The 15,875-nt window shown below is 42.1% G+C and overlaps 1 protein-coding gene across 12 annotated transcripts in view; it reads left to right on the top strand.

Moving 5' to 3' along the window:
- LOC125464605 (uncharacterized) overlaps positions 1-15,875 on the top strand; it is a 117,802-nt gene that overhangs the window by 51,769 nt on the left and 50,158 nt on the right. For 11 of the 12 annotated variants that reach the window (XR_007250055.2, XM_048557192.2, XM_048557195.2 and 8 more), the window contains 4 exons: positions 6,825-6,868; positions 9,812-9,915; positions 10,649-10,820; positions 11,901-12,008. Coding sequence is in view for 11 of the 12 variants with exons in the window: in XM_048557192.2 (XP_048413149.2) it covers positions 6,825-6,868; positions 9,812-9,915; positions 10,649-10,820; positions 11,901-12,008 (428 nt within the window). In the remaining variant the exon portion in view is untranslated. The remainder of the gene's footprint in view (positions 1-6,824; positions 6,869-9,811; positions 9,916-10,648; positions 10,821-11,900; positions 12,009-15,875) is intronic. The other variant, XM_048557196.2, reaches the window with a different exon arrangement.

Below are 15,875 nucleotides of genomic sequence, written 5' to 3' on the forward strand. Positions count from 1 at the left end.
TGACCCAAAATGTCAACTGTCCTGCTCCTCTGATGCTCCATGGCCTGCTGTGTTCCTCCAGCTCCACACTGTAAGAATTTTACTTTTTTTTTGTTTGACAAATGATACTAACTGATATGGAGGCAGTGGTATTTTGTCAGGAACTGCCTGGCTTCAGATTGCCACCAAGGTTAGGTTACAAATTCACTGTCAATCAATTAAAATTGACAGTATGCACACTCATACTGCCTCATAATCTTTATTACGAAGCAGAGCTGTGATATGTAATGACAGTATCCACAAGACGGAAAAGCATATGTATTGCTTCAATTGTTTCCACACTGTTGGGATTCTATGATTTTATGAATTTTAAAAAAAGTGAGAGGATTAATCTACAAAGAAAAGGAAAATAAATAGAATAGGAAGAATTATTTTTGTTAGCTGGGGTGTATAAGAAGAGGGACATGGTCTAAACTTTACAGTCAGATCTTTCAGGAATGAAATTAGGAAACACTTCTTCATACAAAGAATGGTAAAACTTTAGAACTGTCTTCTGCAAATGGTGATTGATGCCAGATCAGCTATTAACTTTAAAACTGAAATTGTTAGATTTTATTAACCATAGGTATTAAGGGATAGAGAGCAAAGTCAATTATATGGAGCAAGTTGGCAGATCAGCCAAAATCCTACTGCGTGGTGGAACAGGCTTGAGAGGCTAAATGGCCTCCTCCTCTAAGTTCTTAACATAACCTATTGCCCCAGTGGATTCTGGTATCTTCATAGGCTTGTTCAAAAACTTTTAGACTCAGTTTATCTGAGGATTGTTGAACATTAGATTGCTCCACTAAGCCATGCATACCAAACTTACTCACTAATGTGTGTTGGGAAATCGGTTTCACCCACGATGACAGTAAGGGTAAAGCAGTTGATTTCAGGCTTGAAAGGAAAAGAATGGACCAAGTTTCTCGCTCCTTGTAAATAAAGTGTGCACATTTGGACATTTTTTTGAGGACAGATTCAGCTCCATCATGATGCCCCCTGCACTTTGCTGAAGTGAGGCACTTAGGGCTGGTACATTGATACCTGTATTAAACTGCTTTTACACTTAGAGCTATATTGAATTATAAAGCAAGAAGAGATGTTAAGGAGAAGAAAGATAGAGAAAGCTGAATGTTTCCCTTTCTCACAATCAAGGCGACATGTTTATGTCAAAATTGTACATTTATAAGAAAAACACTTGGAATTTTTCTTCAATGTGCAACACATGCCCCAGCTTTTAATTGTTATTTGACTAACTTAGTGCAATGATACTATAAATATTCATTTTCAATGTGGGAATCATCACTTGCTAACAAAGTACACTTTGCTACTAGTGTTCAATTTCACAGTCCTTACCCTAGTGTAGCAAAACACCAAGGTTGCCAATGTGGTTGAACTCATTCCTGTGCGTTTTGCCTCCAACAACTTCTCTTCTTCACTGCCTGGTCAAGCAGCTTTTTCCCCTATCTCCAATATGTTTATAACTGATAAGTTAAAGAGTTCAAACAAATGGAAAAGGAACTCCCTTTTAATGCCAATATAGTAGGAACTGCCGATGCTGGAGAATCTGCGATAACACTGCATGAGGCTGGATGAACACAGCAAGCCAAGCAGCATCAGAGGAGCAGGGAAGTTTGATGTTTCGGGTCAGGACCCTTCTTCAGAAATAGGGGGAGGGGAAGGGGATTCTGAAATAAATAGGGAGACGGGGGGAGGTGGATAGAAGATGGATAAAAGAGAAGATAGGGTGAGAGGAGACAGACAGGTCAAAGAGGCCAGGTTAGAGCCAGTGAAGGTGAATGTAGGTGGGGAGTTAGGGAGGGGATAGGTCAGTCCAGGGAGGATGGACAGGTCAAAGGGGTGGGATGAGGTTAGTGGGTAGGAGATGGGGGTGGGGCTTGAGGTGGGAGGAATGGTTAGGGAGGGGGGGACTAGCTGGGCTGGTTTTGGGATGTTGTCAGTGGAGGGGAGATTTTGAAGCTTGTGAAATCCACATTGATACGCTTGGACTGCAGGGTTCCCAAGCAAAATATGAGGTGGTGTTCCTGCATCTTTCTGGTGGCGTCATTGTGGCAATGCAGGAGGCCCAGGATGGACATGTTGTCCGGGGGTGGGGGTGCGGGTTTGAAATGGTTCACGACTGGGAGGTGCAGTTGTTTGTTGCGAACTGAGTGTAGCTGTTCCGTAAAGCAGTCCCCAAGCCTCCGCTTGGTTTCCCCGATGTAGAGGAGGCCACAATGGGAACAGCGGATACAGTATATCACATTAACAGATGTGCAGATGAACATCTGTTTGATGTGAAAAGTCTTCTTAGGGCCTGGGATGGGGGTGAGGGTGGAGTTATAAGGGCAGGCGTAGCCCTTGCTCCAGTTGCAGGGAAAAGTGCTGGGGGTGGTGGGGCTGGAGGGGAGTTTGGAGCGGACAAGGGAGTCACAGAGAGAGTGGTCCCTCCAGAAAGCATGTAAGGGTGGGGAGGGAAATATGTCTTTGGTTGTGGGGTCAGATTGCAGATGGCGGAAATGTCGGAGGATGATGCGTTGGATTTGGAGGTTGGTGGGATGGGACGTGAGGACGAGAAGGATTCTGTTTTGGTTATTATTGCAGATAGGGGGTGTAAGGGATGAGTTACAGGAAATGCAGGAGACACCAGTCAAGGGAATTTTTCATCTCTGTGGAGGGGAAGTTGCGGTTCTTGAAAAAAGAGGATATCTGGGATGTTCGGGAGTGGAATGTCTCATCTCGGGAGCAGATGCAGCATTTCTTTTAATGCCCCTATTTTTTCTTCCTGAAGCTGCTCAAAGAAGCTTCTGGGAAATTAATGTTTACATCCTGAGTCCACAGCAAACCTGAATGGTTGTAATCCCCTTGATGATTCACCCAGGGGTTATAGAATTTTTTGACTTTTGTTATCACAATTCATAACAACATCAGAGCCCATTATTGAGATCACTGTTTTGTAACAATCTTTATTCATATTGTGTATAATTTCAGACCAAAATAATGAAATGTTTTGACAGTAATTGTTTTCATTCAAACGAGAACATAACTGGCGTTATTGCTATAATTTCAAAGGTTTTGTGAGTCCGTCCATTCACTTGAGACCCACTTTATAGGTTTGTGAGGAGTCAGTCTAGTTAATATTTTCACCTTTCCAGGATTTCCCAAATTAAAGATTAATGCCCCAGGAACTGCTGCAAACAATACTTGGGAGAAAAATAATGGGACATTACAAAAAATGGTCTTCTTTTTCATTTACTTTCTCACTTCTTTTTTTTCTTGTTGGCTACGAAAATATTTTTGGTCTGTTATGCATGGAGTGACAGGGTGACACACCATCTAAAGGCACATTTCAGAAGTGTGCAGACATGAGACTGAAGATAGAAAGCTATGTAATGAAATTTCCAGGAATGAACCTAGCCAATTTTGACAACCCCTCCTGATAATCTACCTGACATATTTTTGTTTAAGGCTAGATCATGCTCAGTTGATCCAAAAGGAGAACAGATGCTGCTGTATTTAAATGATTCTAATATCCTAAAGGCTGATAAAGTCACTTGGAACTCGGCTTACAAAGTGAAACTACAGAAATGGAAGAAGCCAAACTGGTCTACTATTACACCTCCTACCGCCTCCTCGATCATGACCCCACACCCGAGCACCAAACCATCATCTCCAACACCATTCATGACCTCATCACCTCAGGGGACCTCCCACCCACAGCCTCCAACCTCATTGTTCCCCAACCCCGCACAGCCCGTTTCTATCTCCTTCCCAAAATCCACAAACCTGCCTGCCCTGGTCGACCCATCGTCTCAGCCTGCTCCTGCCCCACCGAACTCATCTCCACCTATCTGGACTCCATTTTCTCCCCTTTGGTCCAGGAACTCCCCACCTATGTCCGTGACACCACCCACGCCCTCCACCTCCTCCAGGACTTCCAATTCCCTGGCCCCCAACACCTCATATTCACCATGGACGTCCAGTCCCTGTACACCTGCATTCCGCATGGAGATGGCCTCAAGGCCCTCCGCTTCTTCCTGTCCCGCAGGCCCGACCAGGCCCCCTCCACCGACACTCTCATCCGCCTAGCGGAACTCGTCCTCACACTCAACAACTTCTCTTTTGACTCCTCCCACTTCCTACAGACTAAGGGGGTGGCCATGGGCACCCGCATGGGCCCCAGCTATGCCTGCCTCTTTGTAGGTTACGTGGAACAGTCCATCTTCCGCACCTACACAGGCCCCAAACCCCACCTCTTCCTCCGGTACATTGATGACTGTATCGGCGCCGCCTCTTGCTCCCCAGAGGAGCTCGAACAGTTCATCCACTTCACCAACACCTTCCACCCCAACCTTCAGTTCACCTGGGCCATCTCCAGCACATCCCTCACCTTCCTGGACCTCTCAGTCTCCATCTCAGGCAACCAGCTTGTAACTGATGTCCATTTCAAGCCCACCGACTCCCACAGCTACCTAGAATACACCTCCTCCCACCCACCCTCCTGCAAAAACTCCATCCCCTATTCCCAATTCCTCCGCCTCCGCCGCATCTGCTCCCACGATAAGACATTCCACTCCCGCACATCCCAGATGTCCAAGTTCTTTAAGGACCGCAACTTCCCCCCCACGGTGATTGAGAACGCCCTTGACCGCGTCTCCCGCATTTCCCGCGACACATCCCTCACACCCCGCCCCCGCCACAACCGCCCCAAGAGGATCCCCCTCGTTCTCACACACCACCCTACCAACCTCCGGATACAACGCATTATCCTCCGACACTTCCGCCATTTACAATCCGACCCCACCACCCAAGACATTTTTCCATCCCCACCCCTGTCTGCTTTCCGGAGAGACCACTCTCTCCGTGACTCCCTTGTTCGCTCCACACTGCCCTCCAACCCCACCACACCCGGCACCTTCCCCTGCAACCGCAGGAAATGCTACACTTGTCCCCACACCTCCTCCCTCACCCCCATCCCAGGCCCCAAGATGACATTCCACATTAAGCAGAGGTTCACCTGCACATCTGCCAATGTGGTATACTGCATCCACTGTACCCGGTGCGGCTTTCTCTACATTGGGGAAACCAAGCGGAGGCTTGGGGACCGCTTTGCAGAACACCTCCGCTCAGTTCGCAACAAACAACTGCACCTCCCAGTCGCAAACCATTTCCACTCCCCCTCCCATTCTCTTGATGACATGTCCATCATGGGCCTCCTGCACTGCCACAATGATGCCACCCGAAGGTTGCAGGAACAGCAACTCATATTCCGCCTGGGAACCCTGCAGCCATATGGTATCAATGTGGACTTCACCAGTTTCAAAATCTCCCCTTCCCCCACTGCATCCCTAAACCAGCCCAGTTCATCCCCTCCCCCCACTGCACCACACAACCAGCCCAGCTCTTCCCCCCCACCCACTGCATCCCAAAACCAGTCCAACCTGTCTCTGCCTCCCTAACCGGTTCTTCCTCTCACCCATCCCTTCCTCCCACCCCCAGCCGCACCCCCAGCTACCTACTAACCTCATCCCACCTCCTTGACCTGTCCGTCTTCCCTGGACTGACCTATCCCCTCCCTACCTCCCCACCTACACCCTCTCCACCTATCTTCTTTGCTCTCCATCTTCGGTCCGCCTCCCCCTCTCTCCCTATTTATTCCAGTTCCCTCCCCCCATCCCCCTCTCTGATGAAGGGTCTAGGCCCGAAACGTCAGCTTTTGTGCTCCTGAGATGCTGCTTGGCCTGCTGTGTTCATCCAGCCTCACATTTTATTATCTTGGTCTACTATTTTACTTCTATTTGATCTTCCATTTGAACTCCGAACATGGAGACTGAATCTGAACATTAATAGATGCAGTTATCAGCATTTTAGTTATCTGCTGTTAGTTCCATATTTATCTTTAGAATAGTAGACACCTGTATTCCAAATAAATTCATTGTATGCAGAATATTTTAAAATATTTCTGAGAACAGATAAACTGCTCTGCAAACACAAGTCTTTTTTAAAGTATTAGCACTAATTAAATTTGTCACTCTAAAGAACCAACTGTTTGTGGTGCCACTGGCCCTTTGTGTCCTTCAAACATGTTGGAACATTGTACTTCTAAAATAATCTATAATAAAAGCACTACTCTGTACATAGTAATGATAATGCAGCAGAGGTTTTTAGCAGTAAATATATGCTGTTCACTCTTGCTTCCCCATTATGCTGTACCCTCCCTCATCTTCTATCTATACCCAGCCATCTCGTGAAAGATTGACATACAAAACTGATGGCCAGGAAGACAAACTGACACCTCCAAGATATGTCAGGATTTATTTCTTCAGTCTTGTACAAATGGTCATTCTTCACTGATGAACCAGAATAGTGAGTGTTGGAAAGTGTTGGACTCCGGTGGGCCTTGCTGCTGATTCCAATACTCAGCTCATTAGCCATTCAACAGACAATTTTAAGCCTACATGCCTCGACCAAACTGGGTGATTGTTGGATGTGATCCGCATGAAGGCTGCCATTTTGACATGCCCTTCTAAGCACATACAAGAACTACCTGAAACAGGCAGCATAATTTTATGATTATGTATCTTCAAACACATCATCTGATCCCAACCATAATTCTAACTGTATATACCGGAATGCTTACTATACTATCTAACCAAATAATTTCCTTTTATTTATTTGTCTTTGAACACGATAGCCTTGCAGGTGCTCAGAAATTCTAAGTGCTTAATGATCTGTAGAATTATTATGAAATTTTATTTGAAATGATGTTAATTTTAATTGCAATTATTGAAACATTTAACCTGCAGGACTCTGAAAGGAATATTCACAAAGAACAACGTGTCATTGAAAGGTACAACTGTCATTTTCACAATGTGATGAAAGCTCATAATGTATTATTATTTGGAAACATGAGTTCTGAAGTGGAAGAATGATATATAGCTTTAAATTTCATTTGTCTTCCTACATCGTATGACAAGAAGAGGGAAGACATGGTTTTCATTTCAGATATGTTCCATCAATGGTGAAAAAATGTTTGGAAATTTGTTATTTGACTTGCAGCCTCTGCGCAATGAGGGCTATTGCATCCCACTTACATTTCTGCTGGTCCTCTTCCTCAGTTTGCCCATGTGGATGAAGTCCCTGATTTCTAACAACACAGATTCCTCTCCTGCTTGGGGCTGAGCAGGTGTCGGGTCTGTGAAAGTCCCCAGAGTGCCAGTGGCTTGAAGATTTCTTTCTCAGCCAGCTGCGGACCTTTCATTGTGAGGTGCTCTCCAGTATGTGCTCCCAAGCTTTCTCAATGTGATGTTCCCACTGAGGTGTCTGTATCTGAGCTGCTGGACTTGCAGGAGACAGACTTACTGCTGCTGGCTTGAATGCCTCAGTAATCTCATCCTCGGAAGTTGAGGAAATGGCTTTTGGGGGAACTGACCATTTCTCTGTATTTTGTGGAAATGCCAGCAGTATGTACCAGACAAAAGGGAGAGAGGTCACCACAGACAATGGTTAAAGTGGTTAAAGAATGATACTAACAGCAGGGGTACTGTGAGAGTTGCAGTAGATTGAAGCATGGTCTTTACTTATTGGTGAGGCACATATGTTTCAGCATCCCCACAGGATGGATCCCTGATCTTCTCCTGTGAAGTCCTGGATTCTCTCCTCATAAGGGCTGAGGAGCATCCTTCCACCCATCCAGTCCTGGTTACCCCCTCATGGGTTGTCTTCCCTTTGACTAAGTGAAGTGGAAGGATTGAGTGAGGTAAAATTAAGTTACACAACTGTTAGACCTGGTTTAGGTAGAGGACACAGTTGTTCAGAGAGACTGAGCATGCAGGGTTAGTGATAGTGCAAGGAATTGCAGGCAACACAGACTGACTGAAAATGAACTACTGTAGAAGTGAGTATTATGAGTGTGAAGCGGCAGAGAGAAGTGTGTGGCACTTGTCTTGATGGAGCAGAGAATGTAATTGACTGCCCTGCAATATTGCTAGCCATTCCTCCAGACCATGGAGATGGTACTGACCCAGATGGTGATCTTGGACCAGGCTAATGGGTAGAATATTTGGGGCAGAAGTATGTTTATGCTTGTAAAAAAAATAGAGAATGATGTTAAATTTTCCAAGCAATTCAAGAAAGAATCAAAAATTTAAAATTTTGTAGTCAACTCTTTGGTAACAGATTGGCTCATATGGAGGTATTGAAAAGTTAGATGGAATATTATGCTATATTTCAGAAAATAATCAGGATGATTTATGAAAGCCATTACAGACTCCTGAATTTATTTATGTAAAGGTTTTGGCCACAGCATGCTTACATTCATGAACCAGAGAAGTTAGCCTAGGTGAGGGAATTGATTAAGTTCGTAATGGACAATGATGTTTTGAACCAAATCACATTAGCTCGCCTGTTGTGATGTTGCCCAAACCAAATGGATAACAACAGTCGTGTATAGATTATCACAAAGTTAATGCAGTAACAAAGGCAGATTCATGTCTGATTCTGTGATTCCAAATTTTAAAGGGATTTTGGCAAGTTCCATTGACTGATAGAGCTTTTCTAACACTGGATGGACTTTATCAATGTAAAGACATGCCATTTGAAATCAAAAATGTGACAACTTTGCAACAGTATCGCTATTTGAAGGACCATGCAACTGTGTTGCATATATAGATGATGTAGTTGGGTTCAGCTAAACCTGGGAGGAATATCCACAACACTTGTACAAATTGTTTGATTGGTCATAAAGGGCCAATTTGGTCATAAACTTGGCCAAGCGTGAATTTGCCAAGGTAGAAGTGTTTTATTTGAGCCAAAAATACGGGACAAGGCCAAGCAGCACATAGAGAAGCAGAATTAAGGGCTACATGGGAGTTTCCCATGCCCAAGACCAAATGAGAAATTTCACAGTATTATCAGCATGAATTTATTTTATCAGACATTTCTTCAGAATTTCAGTACCCTAGTTGCTTATATGACAAGTGTGATTGTGTTTAAAAATCCATCTGGTTCACTAGTATACTGTAGAGAAGGGAATCTGCCATCCTTCTCAAGGATTATTAAGAATGTGCTACACATTTCCAGCCTGAAATGAGAAAATCACAGCAAGTCTGATATCATCTTTGAACTTGAAATCTTAATATTATTTCTCTCTCCAAAGGTTTTGCCAGACCTGCTGAATTTTCATTGTATTTTCAGATTTTATTTCAAATTTCCAGCATCTACAGTGATTTGCTTTAAATTTTATGCTTGCAAGGAATGCCCACATCACATGAAAGAATTTTTAAAAATCATATCCGATTTGTTAAACATCCTTACACTAACAGCTAAAATCAGCAACTTAATAGATTGCCAAGATCATAAGCACAAGCTTTTATTACTTCATTATGAGAGGGCATGCTTTAGTTCTTGAACATGTGTTAGAATTAATGTTCTAAATCAATAATGAAAAATTTGTTTGCACTGCACCACTACACAGACTACAGTTCCCTGAGGGCTGGAAGGTGGAAAGCTGCTGTCTGTGTGACTGCAGCACATTCCTTTATGATATCAAAGAAGCAACCGATCTAGTGACCTGCAGGCTGCCTGTCCCTAAGGAAATCTGCGTTGCACCACTCTGAAGTGGCATGAAGTTGACAAATTCTTTCCTGCTTGTGCTATTGTGTTCCCCTGTGCTTGCTATCTCTTATTACAGGTGGCTTACATTTTGGTGATATTAAACACTGCTTTTATTGAATCTGACTTTATTTTAGAAATATTTACTACCTCGGTTACTGTTTGTTTTGCTTGTATTTAGGTATCACCAATGACACGAATCTTAAAATCAGTATTGGTGAGATCCTTCCTATTGGACTAAAGAATATTTCAGTAAAACTAATATTGTTGAAATCCATGTCAGAGGTAATTAATCTCATATCCAAATAAACAAGTCATATGTCTTCATACTGGAACAAAGGAAAAAGGACTAATTTGTTACAACATAGAGTCATACAGCAAGGAACAACAATGTCCTTTTGTATTAATTGATTGAGAGTCTGCTGCCTTTGAACAGGAGGAATTGGGCAATAATTTGGGATGTACCTACAGGATTAATTTAGCCATTTGTTCATCTGCCACTTCCACAACATAGTCCTTTTTCTAACTTGAAAATTCTATGTTTCTATATTAAGAGTCATAATGTAGTTAGTGTGAAAGCTATAATCACTGTGCAGTAGGATATAAAATTATAACTTGAGTAATGTGCTCATGAATCTTAAGCAGTCTCCATATATCATCTGGAAGTTAATGCTAATTTCTTGAATGTGTGCTACCAGTGTAAGAGTCAACCAATGGAGGTGCATTTTAGGAACTGATGGATATGCCAGCCAAGATTTCCCATCTGTTAATTTTAAAAGGCAGAAAATTATGAACAGCATGCCTGCATTTTTCTGATCTTTGCAGCTATTTTGCACAGGTCTACTCCAGAAATTCTCCCTGTATCTTCTGATTTATCTTGTTGTCTCTCTAAGCAATTTTAGGCTCTTTCAATTTATGCAATGATGTTTGATTTATTTTATACTTGCACATTCCTTAATATTCTAGAGTACTGGATGTAGAAGTTTATTCTTGATGCACTGTTTATGTTTCTCTTTAGGTGTGGCGGAAGGACTTTAATCCCCTTGATGTGAAGTTAACTGTTTCGATATTCTACAATAACTTGATATTGCACTCAAAGACCTCTCTTCGTAAACCAACTCTCTTGAATAGAAATGAAGAAAGAACACCCAAGGAGGCAACAATGAGTGAAATTGCTCTCAGGTTTGATGGTAGGAGTTGGATGTAAACATTATTTTGGCAACAAGAAAACATACTTTCTGTTTGTTACCTGTTTTCTAACTACTTTTTTTGAATCATTCTTTGGGAAGCGTGCATCAGTGAGAAGTCAAACATTTATTGCCACTCTTCAGTTGCCCTTGAGAACTGTTGCTATCTATTTGTGGAAGACAATGGTTTCAGATAGGGCATTCCAAAATTTAGAATCGGTAAGATAATATGGAACTCACCACTGTCATTTTGAGGGCATTTGGGGATGGAGAATAAATATTGATCTTTCCAGTAATACTCATTTACCTTGAAAGAACAGAGGGGAAAAAATGGCCTTCCTTGATTCCTTATGTCTGTACATAGATTTTTTTTTCTGTGATTCCTTACTGAATGCTTCAACATCTAACAGCTGGTGCCTTGTGTATTATTAACACATCTATGAGATCTTTGCGAGGCTGTACTCAACAAATTCCTCCCTCTGACTTCTGATTTATCTTGCTGTCTGTCTAAGCATTGAGACGCTGTGCAGCAAAACATTACTAATTCTTGTGTGCGAAGTGCTTTGAGGCATTTCTAAAAGGTACATAGGAACATGAGAAGAAGATTCAGCAGTTCAAGCTTGTTTTGTTGTTCAGTTAGTTTACTGTTCATCTGTAGCTCAACTAAATCCACCCACCTTGGCTCCTACCCCTTAATATCCCTGCCTGGCAAAAATTAATCAATTTCAGTTTTGAAATTTTCAACTGGTCATAACCATTCAGTCTTTTGGAACAGGAGTTTCAGATTTCCAGAACCCTTCGCATGAAGACATAACCTTTGTACAGTCTACTGTTAATTTTCAGGTTATTCCTTTTGTTTCGACATCTAAGGTAATAATGTCTCTCTATCTAACCTATCAAATTGTTTATTTTTCCAAGATGGACATAAAACCACTATATAAACAGAAGTTAATTATTTAAACATTCAAACAGTGATTAAAGTTATGAATTCCAAAGATGATTGATTTTACAACAATTTCTTTTCTCATTTCACAGTTAATTAAAGTGAAAAATATTTGAATTTTATTATGTTTTCTGTATCAGAAAAATTTGAGTTTGAGCTACTTGATCCATCCATATTCAAAGTCACGGATCCAACCGAGGACCAGCCATATATGATTATTAGACTGCTGTATTCTCCCAATGTGAAAGGTACCTGCATTAAGAGGATATGATTTGGGGAAAAAAAACAATGTGGTGCTCCTTCTAAGCATTTTAAAGTAATTGATACACGCTTTTATGCATTTGATTTGTATTTTTCTATCTTACAAATTTCAAATTTTCCTCAACTCACCAAGTAGCAACTGAACCCTGATTGACCTCACCATGTTTATTTGCAGTAATTTAAACAGAGCTTGGTCTAGTAGAGGTTGTAGCTCCCTAATCTGGCTCTCTCTAATCCAACAAAGTCTGTGGTCTCACACCTCAATATTCCCAAAGGGTGGGGGAGTTATCGAGTCAAAGCATGGAAACAAACCCTTTAATGCAACTAAAACATGCTGATCATGTTCCCAAACTAACCTAGTCTACCTGCCTGTATTCGGCCCACATCCCTCCAAACTTTTCCTTTTCATGTACTTATCCAAATGTGTCTTAAATGTTGTAACTTTACTTGCATCCACCACTTCTTCTGACAGTTCATGCCACACATTAACCATTCGCTGTATTAAAAAATTTTCCCCTGGTGTCCTTTCTCCTCTCACCTTAAAAATATGCCCCCTTGTTTTGAACTCCCCTACCTTAGGGAAAAGACCTTTAATATTCACCTAATCTATGCCCCTCACGATTTTATAAACCTAAATAAGGTCACCCCTCAACTTCCTACATTGCGCTGAGAAAAGTCCCAGGCTATCCAGCCTATGTTGATAACTCAAACCCTCCATTCCCTGTAACATCCTGGTAAATCTTTTCTGAACCCTCTCTGTTTTAATAACACCCTATAACAAGGCGACCAGAACTGCATACAGTACTCCAGAAGAGACCTCATCAATGTGCTATACAACTCCTACACTCCAGTGGCCTGACCGATGAAGGCATGCTAAATGCTTTCTTAACCACTGTATCCACCTGTGATGCAAATTTCAAAGAATTATGTACCTGGTCTCTCTCTGTTCTACAACATTACCCAGGACCTGACCATTAATTGAATAAGTGCCGCCCATTTTTGTTTTACCAAAATGTATTACCTTGCATTTATCCAAATTAAACTCTGTCTGCCACTCGTCAGCCTATTGACCCAATTGATCAAGATCTCTTTTGTAATCTTAAATAACCTCCCTCACTGTCCACAACGCCACCAATTTTGGTGGTATCTGCAAACTGTCTAATTGTGCCTCCTATATTCTCATCCAGATCATTTATTTTAAATGACAAACAGAGGTGAACCCAGTATCGATCCCTGTGGAATACCGCTGGTCACATTCCCTAGTTCAAAAAAACAACCCTCCACCACCACCCTCTGTCTCCTACCATAAAGCCAATTTTGCATCCAATTGGTAAGCTCACCCTGAATCCCACGTGACCCAACTTTACCAGTTAGTCTACCTTGCAGAACCTTATCAAGGGCTTTATTAAAGTCCAAGTAAAAAACATCTACTGCTCTGCCCTCATCAATCTTTTTGGATATTTCCTCAAAAAGCTCAATCAAGTTTTCGACACACGATTTCCCTCGCATAAAACCATGCTGACTATGCCCAATCATTCCTTGCCTCTCCAAATACATGTAATTTACATCTTTCAAAAACCCTTCCAACAACTTACCCACCACCAATGTTAGACTCAGATCTATAGTTCCCAGACTTGTCCTTAATTAAAGGCAAAACATTAGCCACCCTTCATGGTTGGTGTGGACGAGTTGGATGAAAGGGTCTGTTTCCATGCTGCATGACTCAGTGACTCTATCTGACCTAATCATGAACAACACTATTGATGATTTGCTTGCATATTGACATAACCATTTGTTTTTTGGTGGATTATGTAAATTTTTTAATGTTTATATTGATATTTCTTTTACATTTATATCTGTAGCTGAGCTGGTTCGCAATGCAGAGTTCAATTCCTGCCTTTTCATCTTTACCCCTCACTTGAGGCATGGTGACCCTCAGGTTAAACCACTACCAGTCATGTCTCACTCTCTCTCACACACACGCACACTCTCACATACACACTCGCTCTCTCACACTCGCTCTCTCACACTCGCTCTCTCACACACTCGCTCTCACACACTCGCTCACACACACACATTCTCTCACACGCGCGCGCTCTCTCACACGCGCGCGCTCTCTCACACGCGCGCGCTGTCTCACACGCGCGCGCTGTCTCACACGCGCGCGCTGTCTCACACGCGCGCGCTCTCTCACACGCGCGCGCTCTCTCACACGCGCGCGCTCTCTCACACGCGCGCGCTCTCTCACACGCGCGCGCTCTCTCACACGCGCGCGCTCTCTCACACGCGCGCGCTCTCTCCCACACGCGCGCTCTCTCACACGCGCTCTCACAATAATTACAAAGAAGAGCTACTGAGGATGCTGGAAATGTGAAACGTAAACAGAAAATTCTGTTATACTAAATAGGTCTTTGGAGGGAAGAACGGAATGTAAATATTTTAAGTCCATGACCAATGTTCGCTCTATACTACAAGCCTGCACTGCAGCAGAATCACAGAATTGTAATGATGCAGAAGGAGGCCATTCAGCCCATCAAGTCTCCACTGACTCTCCAAAAAGCATTATGACTTAGTGCCATTCATCTGCCTTTTCCCCAAACCCTTACATATTGCATCTATTCAAATGATCATCTAATGCTCTCTTGATAACCTCAATTGACTCTGCCTCTGCCACCCTTCCAGATAACGCACTCCAGACCCAAATCACTTGAGTGAATAAGTTTTCTCTCACAACACATTATGTAGTTTGCTAATCACTTTAAATCTTTGGCATCTTGTACTCTGTCCTTTTACCAGCCTGAACAGTTTCTTTCTATCTACTCTGTCCAGACTTCTTGAGATTTGAAAACTGCTATCAAATCTCTTAGCTTTCTTCTCTCAAAGGAAGCAATCCCAACCTCTCTGATCTGTCCTCCTAAATGAAGTTTCTCATTCCTGAAACCATTTTGTATATCCTTTCTGCACTCTGCACAGTGCATTCACATCCTTCTTATACTGTGGCACCCAGAAACGGACACAGTACTCCAGCTGGGGCTGAACAACATGAGTGCAGAATCCTTTTTCTTGGACTGCATTATTCTGTTTTATAAAGCCCAGGATACTGAATGCTTTATTAACTGCTCTGTCAAGCTGTCCTGACGCTTTCAGAGATGTATGCACGTACATATCCAGGTTCTCAGCTCTTGCTGTTGCTATTTTCTATTGTATGTCCATGTCCTATGAAAATGCATTACCTCACACTTCTCTGCATTGAACATTGTCTATCATCTACCTATCTGCTTGCTCCACCAACTTGTCTATATCCATTTGGAGCCCAGTGCTATTCTCCTCACAGTTTACAATGCTTCAAGTTTTGTATCGTACATAAACTTTGAGATTGTCTTCTGCATTCATTAATACATATATCAGGAAAGGCAAAAGTCCAAATACCGACCCCTGAAGAACTTCACCACAAACCTTCCTCCAGTTCGAAATATATCCATTGACTATTATTCTCTGTTTCCTATGCAACATGAAATTTGAACACATGGAGGGTACAAAGATCATGAAGTACAGATTTTTTAAATTTCATTTGCATCAGGTCATTTGTTATGGATCAGACCAAAAATATATTCAAAAGATAGTTTAGACCCTAGTTTTTTCTTATTTTAAAGGTAAGTGTAAGATATTGTGTTCAGATGCATTTTGATTGGTCAAACTACTTGATGTTAATCAAAAACACACTATTATTACACTATCGTTGAAATATAGACAAAATAAAAGAATTGGCTTAATTGTAACTATCAAAATCTTAACAAAGTAATAAATATATTAGCTACTACTATTAAGTATTCCATTATGGTAATTTCCTGTAA

Source organism: Stegostoma tigrinum, chromosome 27 (assembly GCF_030684315.1).
Source record: "Stegostoma tigrinum isolate sSteTig4 chromosome 27, sSteTig4.hap1, whole genome shotgun sequence".
NCBI lineage: Eukaryota > Metazoa > Chordata > Chondrichthyes > Orectolobiformes > Stegostomatidae > Stegostoma > Stegostoma tigrinum.